This window comes from Rana temporaria, chromosome 11, assembly GCF_905171775.1.
Source record: "Rana temporaria chromosome 11, aRanTem1.1, whole genome shotgun sequence".
Classification (NCBI taxonomy): Eukaryota; Metazoa; Chordata; class Amphibia; order Anura; family Ranidae; genus Rana; species Rana temporaria.
The window spans coordinates 25,413,612-25,424,280 of record NC_053499.1 but is presented as its reverse complement, the minus strand read 5'-3'; the positions used below and the strand labels follow the sequence as shown (position 1 = coordinate 25,424,280).

Below are 10,669 nucleotides of genomic sequence, written 5' to 3'. Positions count from 1 at the left end.
ATGGAGAACTTGGCAAAGGGAACGGAGCTCAAAAATGCAACGCACAAGTGTGAATCCGGCCTCAGGGCAGTCACCTAAGGCCCCGTACACACGGTCGGACCGAACCGATGAGAATGGACCGAAGTTCAGTTTCATCGGACAAAACCGACCGTGTGTATAGCCCATCGGTCTGTTTTCCTTCGGTCCAAAATTTTAAAACATGCTTCAAAACCGAACCGATGGACCACTGCCCGATCGGACCAAACCGATGGTTAGTACAGAAAAGCATCGGTTCAAAACCCGCGCATGCTCAGAATCAAGTCGACGCATGCTTGGAAGCATTGAACTTCGTTTTTTTCAGCACGTCGTGTGTTTTACTTCACCGCGTTCTGACCCGATCGGATTTTGAACTGATGGTGTGTACACACATCAGGCCACTTCTGCGGTGAACCGATGAAAACGGTCCGTCGGACCATTCTCATCGGTTCGGTCCGACCGTGTGTACGGGGCCTAAGTGTTGAAGTCTAGGAATGGATATCACAGTCATGATGGAACCAGAAGCTTCAGACGACAACCTATATATTGTTCTCACATGTTTCTTAGAAACAGAAGCATTCCTCAGTTTATCCAGGCATACGGAAACACGTTGTACTTCTCCCAAAGTGCACACTGAGCTGAGCGATAGTCCTTCCCCACAGACAGTGATGTGGACAATAGTGCAGTCCCTTCGGGGTACTCTGGCCATTCGGAAGGCATGCGTCCTATAAAATAAATAAATTCGAATACATGAAAGCTGACCAATCCTCAAAATCCTCTGACAGCTACTGTACATCTTTCAACATTTCGGAGATGAGGACAATTGCAGCAGAACAAAGGTTTTAGGTATGCTGTGTTAAATGGACAGCATATTGAAATAAAGTCCAAAAAAGTGTTAAAGTGAAAAAATTGTGTGTGTGTGTGTGTGTATGTATGTTTTTTTTTTTTTTGCATACCTTGTAGACAGCCTTGTAGATTTAAAGCTGTTATAGCTAGTCTATTACACATTTTCACTGCTTTTACTGTGCAGAAACCTTTCCCGTATTTGAAGGTGAAATCTCTTTTTCTCTAGACGTAAAGAGTGCCCCCTTGTGCTCTGTGATGACCGTAAAGTGAATAACTCAAAACCAAGTTCACTATATGGACCCCTTATATATTTGTACATGTTGATAAAATCCCCCCTAATCTCCTCTTCTCAAGAGAGAATACATTTAGTTCTTCTAATCTTTCCTCATAGCTGAGCTCCTCCATGCCTCTTATCAGTTTGGTTTGCCCTTCTCTGTACTTTCTCCAGTTCCCCAATATCCTTTTTGAGAACTGGGGCCCAAATTCGTTTCAGAGATTTTCTGTGGTACTGCATGCTGTGTACGCTCAATCTAGTAGTGTGTCAGAGGGGCTGGAGTTCTTATGGAGGACCTATCTTTTCCAGCAGCTCCTACGGGGGAAGCGCTACAATAGGTTTCTTGGCTGTCTTGCTGATCCTTTGACATTTTCTAAGATGCTGCTCTAGAACAATTCGAACAAGAGTTTATTTCCTATAATTTTTATTGTCAGTTTTTTTTTTTTAAGAAATGTACTATACCAAGTACAAACTGTTGCAGAGTCAATTTAATTACTTATTCAGCTTAAAGTGGTACTAAAGGTTTGATTGTTATTTAAAAAAAAAAAATCATACTTACCTCTGCTGTGCAGTTCGTTTTGCACAGAGTGTCCACAATCCTCGTCTTCTGGGGTCCCTCGGCGGCTGTCTCGGCTCCTCCCTGCTTCAGCTAACCCCCCCGGGAAGTGCTTTCTAGGGGGGTTACCTTGCGGGCATGCCCCCGAGTCCTGTATTTAGCGTCCATAGCCGCCAACTACAGGACTCGGCCCCGCCCCGCTCGTCATTGGAGTTGATTGACAACAGCGTGAGCCAATGGCTGTGCTGCTATTAATCTATCCAATGAAGAGCCAAGAAGCCTGGGCCGAGAAGCCAGCACGTTCTTCGACACAGACTTTTGCATAGGATGCATTAAGGTGATAAAACGCAAAGCTTTACAACCCCTTTAAACTATGAAGATCAAGAGTTCCAACTTCATGGACCCACGCTACTGCAATGTTATCCCATTGTTTGTGGCTGAAGGTATTTAAGTCAGACATGTAGCCATTTTCAGCAATGGTAGCCATCATGTTTCAAATTCTGTAAACCACTGCAGTTGGGAATGTTGAGACGCTACACAGCTTGTACAACGTACCAAGTTTCCGCATTATGCTGGTCTCTAGCTTCTATGGGACAACATCCCTGAAAATTGTTCTTACCTTCTTTAGCAAAGTGAATGAAATATTTTCTTATCAACCTCTGAAAGTCACGATCTGTTTCTGTGGTCTCTCCAAGTGAATAATCCAGAGTTCCAAAAAATCCCAGAGTATCCAGCATATGAAAGGAGAACCAGCTCTCATAGGAGAAAAGGTTATTGACTTTAACTGGGCGGGATGGATTGTAGATGACCTGATAGCGGTAGACTGGACTGGACAATGCAGCTGCAATTACAGAGCAATGAATGATCATTTGTTACATAGAGAAGTTCAGTTTTTTCATATATATTTTTTATATATTTCTCTGGTCATTGGGGTCTACTATACTGGGAGGAAAACTACATGTTTCCTTTATAGAATCAATACTTTTAAATGTCGCTTTCATTTTAAAAACTTTTTTTAAACTTTTAAAAAAAAACTGGAGTTACAGAAATGCAGTCAGATAGACATTGTGACAAGGAGTGAGGAATAATGTAGATATATCGGTATGCCATACTTACATCCAATCTCATTCTGGTGATGTACAACGATTAATGTACATACTGCTTTGTTACATTTTGTGCCCAATATGCTGTTTTTCTAGTAGAATATTGTGATCCTTATACATTAATGCTCCTGATGAAGGGATGCTATTGGTCCTGAAACACGTTGGGCTTCTAGGACCAGAATCGATCAGTCATTAAACAGCTGTTCTTACATTAATGTTTTTATTTGGCGATGTATGCACCCACTTTTTAACTATAATAAAATTGGATAATTCTATATATCGTATTTATCGGCGTATAACACATGCCTGGTTATAACACGCGCCGGCGTATAACATGCACCCCAATTTAAGAGGAAAGTTTCAAATACACCACTTTGAAGCAAAATAATGGTCAGTGCCAATCAATGCAGCCTGATTAGTGTCCATCTGTAGCCTCAATGCAGCCTGATGTCCATCTGCAGCCTCTGTGCCCATCTGCAGCCTCTGTGCCCATCTGCGGCCATCCAATGCAGCCTGATGCCCATCTGCAGCCTCAATGCAGCCTCTGTGCCCATCTGCAGCCTGACCTGCGCCCATCCAATGCAGCCTGATGCCCAACTGCAGCCTCAATGCAGCCTCTGTGCCCATCTGCAGCCTGACCTGCGTCCATCCAATGCAGCCTGATGCCCATCTGCAGCCTCAATGCAGCCTCTGTGCCCATCTGCAGCCTGATCTGCCCCCATCCAATGCAGCCTGATGCCTATCTGCAGCCTTACTATCTCTCATGCAGTGCAGGAATTCAGGAGGGGGACGAGCCAAAATCACTGTGCTGTCATCTTCTATTTACAGTACTCGGCTCTCAGTCGGCAGTCACATACACAGTCCCGCCTCCCCCATCGCCATTGGACCAGCTATTGTGATTGACAGAACACTGGTCCAATGCCAGTGGCGGAAGCAGGACGTGTGTGTTTTGTCAGAGCTGAGTAAACAGGACATGACGGCTCGGTGATTCCGGCGGCGCTCGTCCCCCTCCTTCTCCTCTGAGTTACGCCATCGGCGTATAACACGCACCCGTGATTTCCCCCCTATTTTCAGGGGGAAAATTGCATTTTATACGCCGGTAAATATGTTATATCTGACTCTGCATTGTCTGCCTTTAAAGTCCCACTAGTTTTGTTTTATGAATAATGTAGCTTTCCACGGCGGTTGGCTACATTATTCCTCACTCCTTGTCAGCATATCTCACTATGCCATCACGGTAGAGGACTTGTTGGATTGCTTACCATGCCAGCCATTCCATCTTGTCCTGTTTTGTACTGCTGGGCCCTTCGAATCCCACAGTTTCCGGGTCAGACATTTCCAAGCAGCCACCATTAGGTCACGAGCATGTGATGTCTTGTAGATTTATAATTGTGTGTACATCAACCCCCGAGCAAGTGATGTCATGTCATGAATTGCTTTGGGTTACATAGATGCAAATTCACACCAATTATTGATCTTTGAAACACTGTACCTTTCTATGGAATTAATCTGTATATATTGACCAATCTGCTTGACTATATGGCATTCTGTTATTGGTGATCTGTTGAAATTGTATTTACCACTCTTTACCTTGTTAATTTTACAATTGAGTGTGTTGCGCCTCGTATAAAGTCCCACGGCAATTTGTTTTCTGTTGTCCATGAGCTTGTTCTGAAGTCAAGTGGGCATCTCATAATTTCCAATCTCTGGCCAAGTTATTACTCCCCGATAAGTAACAAAAACAAAGTCACAGACTGTTCTCTGACTGAGTGCATGTGGGAATTCAGTGTGCCTGGCTGTGCCGAGTGGGGGAGCCCAGTTTACTTGCAGCTCCTTAGGGGAAGCGCTACACTAGTCTTCCACTATCTTGCTACAGCAGTTGTGCAGGGAGTCTAAATAAGATTCCATGCTCTCAGTAACAAGCACTAAGACCCTTTCACACTGAGACACGTTGCAGGCGATATAACGCTAAAAATGGTGCCTGCAAAGCACCCTGAAAGATCCACTGCTGTCTCTCCAATGTGAAATCCCCGAGGGCTTTCATACTGGAGCGGTGCGCTAGCAGGACATTAAAAAGGTCCTGCTAGCAGCATCTTTGGAGTGGTGAAGGACCAGTGTGTATACCGCTCCTGCCCATTGACATGAAAGGGGACCGCGGCTATACCGCCGACAAAGTGCTGCTGCAGCGGATATTTGCAGGTGGTTTTCAACCCTTTTTTGGCCGCTAGGGGGGGGTTTAAAGCGCCCGCTGGCAGCTGAATACCCCTGCAAATACAACGGTAAAAAGCCACTAAAAATAGCGACTCCTCAGTGTGAAAGGGGCCTAAGTACCAGTACCTGGTTGGACACAGCCCTTGTTCTTTCTCTGCAATACAAGTCTGTGGGGGATACCTATGATGTGGGGTGTGGCTATTACTCAGCTCTGCCAGCACAGAGCTCTAGCATGAGAGGTAGAAAGTGGCATTTTCAAGTATTCCAAGTATAAATATGTCACAGTTCATGGCAGGTGGGGAGATTAAAAATATGCAAAAAAATAATTTATTTTTTTGGGGTGGATACACATTGAGGAGTTGTGCATGTTGTTAATATTTACTTGACTTCTCCCATCCTATAGAACAGGGGTCTCAAACTCAAATTACCTGAGGGCCACAAGACAAGTTTTCATATGCCATGAGGGGCCGCATGCAAACTTTCAAACTTCAAAAACAACAGTACTGGTGTCAGCGAACACATTATTAACCCCCCAGCACTGGTGTCAGCGAGCGCATTATTACCACCAGCACTGGTGTAAGTCAGGGTTTGACAAATTTGCTTGGAATCTCGGAGCCAGCTAAAAAAGTTAGCAGCCAGAAAACGCACCCTGTCCCGACGAGCTTGCGCGCAGAAGCGAACACATACGTGAGCAGCGCCCGCATATGTAAACGGTGTTCAAACCACACATGTGAGGTATCGCCGCGATTGGTAGAGTGAGAGCAATAATTCTAGCTCCTCTGTAACTTAAAACATGCAACCTGTAGATTTTTTAAAACGTCGCCTATGAAGATTTTAAAGGGTAAAAAAGTTTGTCGGCATTCCACAAGCGGACACAATTTTGAAGCGTGACATGTTGGGTATGAATTTACTCGGCGTAACATTATCTTTCATAAAATTAAAAAAAAATGGGGATAACTTTACTGTTGTCTTATTTTTTAATTAAAAAAAGTGTAATTTTTTCCCAAAAAAGTGCGCTTGTAAGACCGCTGCGCAAATACGGCGAAACAGAAAGTATTGCAACGATCGCTATTTTATTCTCTAGGGTGTTAGGATAAAAAATATATATAATGTTTGGGGGTTCTAATTAGAGGGAAGAATATGGCAGTGAAAATAGTGTAAAATGACATTAGAATTGCTGTTTAACTTGTAATGCTTAACTTGTAATACCAACGGCCACCACCAGATGGCGCCAGCTCACATCTGGTGGTAATAACTTGTAATACCAACGGCTCACCACCAGATGGGGGCAGCTCAAAAAAAAAAAAAAATTTTTTTTTTTTTTTTTTTTGCTCCCCTCACTTCCACCCTGCCTGGGGGCCATTTATAACTGGTCCGCGGGCCGGTACTTTGAGACCACTGCTATAGAATAAAAATCCTGTTTTTTTTTATTTTATTTCAATTGCATATGATGGTATAATTGCTCCTTGTAAATCAACATCATTCCTTTAGTATGTGAGGCTTAGTTAGGAAGATGTCCACTCACTGCCTGTTGATGTGAATAGTTAATACCAGAATAGGAAGGGGAAAAAGCTCTTCAAAAGAGACGCAGCAATTTAAAGAACACGTATATGGGCAAAGCACAAGGTTTTGATGATTTTTTTTTTTGTAAGCAGAGATGTAATGGGAATCCCAGAGAGAAGGTATACATGTACCTGCTGCTTGTTTGGCCAGCTCATTGTTAGGACATGAGGCTCTCAGATCAGACACCATTGTCATGTAGGTCTTCTCCACACATCGCTCAGGCTGGGTGCAGAACTCCGAGGTGGGATAGAGATACAGAGCCTCGTCTGCCAGACTTTCCCCAAATGTGTTCAGACGTACTGGAGAAGAATATTACACAAATCATTCTTTTATATATATGACTAAAGTAAGGTGACCAGATTTTTAAAATGAAATCCGGGGGCATTTTTTCTTTTTATACGTAACGGCGGCAATCAGCGAGTCTCTGCCCATCGCCGCCCGCCTCCCATCACCGCCCACCTCCCAGCCTATCGAGTCTAATGCCCGGTACACACGATCCGATTATCGGACGATTGATCGTCCGTTTTTTTTGTATGCTAATCTCACGTCGAATCTGACGAGTTTACTAAAGTCACGAAAATTCTCATACGGCAGAATAAAAAATCGGAAGTGATGTCATGTGTTGTAATGCATTTGTATTGCATTTTCAAACAACAGCTGTACTGATTAAACGAAAATCGTACGATCTGGCATCGTACGAAAAAAAATTCCGTGCATGTCCGATAGCATAAAATCGGATGAACTGTCCTGATCGGCTCTCGGAAGCTCTGTACTAATGATCCGATTATCGTACGATCGTTTAGAAAGCGGAATTTTTCGTACGATTTTCGGATTGTGTGTACGGGGCTTTACTCTCCGGGCTCGGCTACTACTGGGTGGGGAGCGGAGGAAGATCACCCCGCCAAGGAAGGCAAGGAGAAAAGCAGGCAGACGGCTGGCTGGGACTTGAGCCAAGGCAGAAGAAAATGCGGAGCTGAATGGGCATGCACCCGAAACTGAAGAAATATTCCCTTCGACCCGACCAGCACATGATCATCAGAAAGGGGCACAGATAATGGAAAAAATACACCCCCCTTAAGCTAGTAGGAGCGATGGGGGTGTGTAATTCATTTTTTTTTTTTTCTGCACTGACTGTCTTTGAAATTGCCCCAGCCCCTGTCCAAATCCAATCCGGGGACAGTGTCCTCAATCCAAAAACGGGGGATGTCTGGTCACCCTAGACTAAAGATTCATTAAAGGTTAAAAATTCAATCAGTGGGAGAACACTCACGTTTGACAAACCAGCGGTAATCCTCTTCAGTCCACTTAGAAAGGTTGCCGAAAACTGGCCTGCGGAGAATCAGTGGAACATGGGATGCAGAGCATGTAGCCCAAGCAGAAAATTGCATTTGGCATGATACAGTATAACCCTCATCTCTCCTACCTCTACCTATCTTGCTTTATGGTAGAAGGAAAGGATGAATTGGAGAGAAGCTTGCTTCAATCAGCCTCCAGACGGGAATGGAATTCTCCTTAAGGGGTATTTCATCTTTTCCCAAAAAAATGACAAGCTGAATTAACTCCAAATATCACAGTCCTCCACTGTGGAGGCCCGGGATGCCCTGCAAGCACTTATTGGTTAGCGTGACTGACTGCACTGACCAATGTGAAGGGCATCTATCTAGGGCACCTTACCATAATAAGCCCAAGATCTGCCATTTTTAGCCAAATAAGGTGCTACAAAGCGCAGTGTCGTGGTAGTTAAAATAGAAAGCAGTTATGAGGGCCGTGAGAAAGTCCAGCCTTGACTCAAAGCAGTGTAAAGAGAAATCATATTATAATCAGCAGCTACTGGAAAGAAAGTGAATGGCATCCTCTGTGAAAGTGTATGTTATGCAGCATTTCCACTTCAAACTTTCAAAGAATGTTATATACAATGTGTACAGTCTGTTTCATTATGATTCTTGGGTTAAGGTGTCCATTGGATAAATGTCAGTAAAAATAAAAGAATTTTGAAACCAAAAAATATAGAAAGAGCATAGGACTTTAATTGTTGCCAACTGTAACCCTGCACAACCCAATTAGCGTGGTGCCACATCCATAAAACAATATTCAGAAACAAAAAAATGTAGAAAGCACATAACGGTTGCCAACTTTAATTAAAAAAATAATAATTTGGCATGTCTGATAAGTTATTTTGACACAGAAAGTTTTTCCAAATTTTCAAAGCCGACCAAAGTCCACTAACAGTCCATCAGCCTGGTTTAATGAACTTGTACAGGGCAATTTAATAAGGTTTGCTTTATACTTTTTCTTTTAACCTCACCCTGTTCCATTTAGCTGCCTGGAATGAGGAAAAGTCCTGTGTACCCTAAGCTCCAAGTCACAACTAAGAGCTTACACAGGGCTAAGGACTCCCTCAATGTCCACATGTGACAGCACTAGGCCTTAAGCAGCCAATAGCCAATCACTAGTGCTGTCAAGGGGGAGGAAAGGGTGCGAGTCTGGTGTGCTCTGGCTGTGTTGCATGCTGATAGGCATGCCAACTGATTACATTAAATTGGGGTTGAAGAGAAATACTCTAGTGTACAAACTGTGCATGCACCAATTCAGGGGGTTAATGTTTTGAAAATTGGCATAGATACACACAAAGGTACATAGATGGGGTTTGCCTCCTAGGCCAAAGGAACCCAGTCCTCTCTTAGGTCACTAAATTCTAGAGACATTAATTGTCTTACCCATACTCCGCTTCTTGCAGGGCAGTGCCAATCACATATGGTACATCACTATAACCCTCTTTCTTCTCCTTCCATACATCTAGTGGGGGAAATGGCACCATATATCCATCCACTACAGCCAATGGGCCAACAAATTTTCCTTCTTGTGGCAAGTCACACAGGTCTCCTGCTGCCCATTCTGGGTATTCTGCCCAAGGGCTGGACTAGACGAAACACAGGCAGCAATATATAACTCAAAAGGCTACAATACGAACAATGAGCTGTCTTATCTGAGATTAAACCCTCAATGTCTATGTTCTAGGTGTATGTTGCTTGTATTGTATTGTATTGAAAAGTACACCTTTGCACTACATACATTAGAAAAGGCTAGGTTAGGGAAATTCTTCAGGATTTGCTGAGATTACTATTATTACTCAGCAAAGCATATCAATAACACCGCTAACTATAAAAAGCCAAAAGAATAGATGATCCACTTCATGCTCAAAGTTTGTGGACACTCAACCATAACATCGAGGGGCAATAAACAAATTTCCCCTCTTCGGGTGTCAGGTGCTGATGTCGAATGAGAAGACCTGGCTCACAATCAGTATTCCAATTATTCTCAGAGGTGTTACTGTGTTTTCCCGAATATAAGCCTGGGTCTATTATTAATTTTGGCAACAAAAGACACAGTAGGGCTTATTTTCAGGGTAGGTCTTAACATGTAATGTGATGTCTTCTCTCCCCCTCTCTCTTTCTCCCTGCCTGACAGGAATCCCCAGTGTGAACTGAGGTAAAATTCTTGTAAAATCCTATAATCCACTCTATTACAGTAGTATATAATGTACAAAGGGCCAGATTCACAAAGAGATACGACGGTGTATCTACAGATACACCATCGTATCTCTGACGTAAACTGGTCCTATCTATGCGCCTGATTCATAGAATCAGTTACGCATAGATAGGGCTAGATCCGACAGTGTTACAATGTGTTACACTGTCGGATCTTTTTTTCAATTTAAAAATGGCGCCGGGGGCGTTCCCGCTGATTTACAATAAATAATATGTAAATCAGCGAGATACGCAAATTCACGAACGTACGCGGACCCGTCGCAGTGTTCTTACGTCGTTTCCGTAGAGGTTTTCCGTTGTATACTTACCCCTTCTTTTATCAGGCGCAGCCAATGTTAAGTATAGCCGACGTTCCCGCGTCGAATTTAAATTTTTTAACGTCGTTTGCGTAAGTCGTTCTCGAATACGGACGAACGTCGTCCTTGCGTTGTCAGTGGGAGCAATGCACGCCGGGAAATTTCGCGGACGGCGCCTGCGCATTTAAATCGGCGCGGGAACGCGCCTGATTTAAATAGTACACTCCCCTAGCCGCGGAATTTGAATTCCGCCGGGG

At 43.6% G+C, this 10,669-nt stretch overlaps 1 protein-coding gene across 3 annotated transcripts in view; it reads right to left on the bottom strand.

The window, feature by feature from the left end:
* Nucleotides 1-423: 423 nt before the first annotated feature.
* LOC120917146 (para-nitrobenzyl esterase-like) overlaps nucleotides 424-10,669 on the bottom strand; it is a 29,305-nt gene continuing 19,059 nt past the window's right edge. For all 3 annotated transcript variants that reach the window (XM_040328227.1, XM_040328226.1, XM_040328228.1), the window contains exons 5-9: nucleotides 9,286-9,488; nucleotides 7,839-7,897; nucleotides 6,700-6,867; nucleotides 2,311-2,532; nucleotides 424-740 (exon numbers count right to left, since the gene is read on the bottom strand). In XM_040328227.1, the coding sequence (XP_040184161.1) occupies nucleotides 598-740; nucleotides 2,311-2,532; nucleotides 6,700-6,867; nucleotides 7,839-7,897; nucleotides 9,286-9,488 (795 nt within the window). In that variant the 3' untranslated portion in view covers nucleotides 424-597. The remainder of the gene's footprint in view (nucleotides 741-2,310; nucleotides 2,533-6,699; nucleotides 6,868-7,838; nucleotides 7,898-9,285; nucleotides 9,489-10,669) is intronic.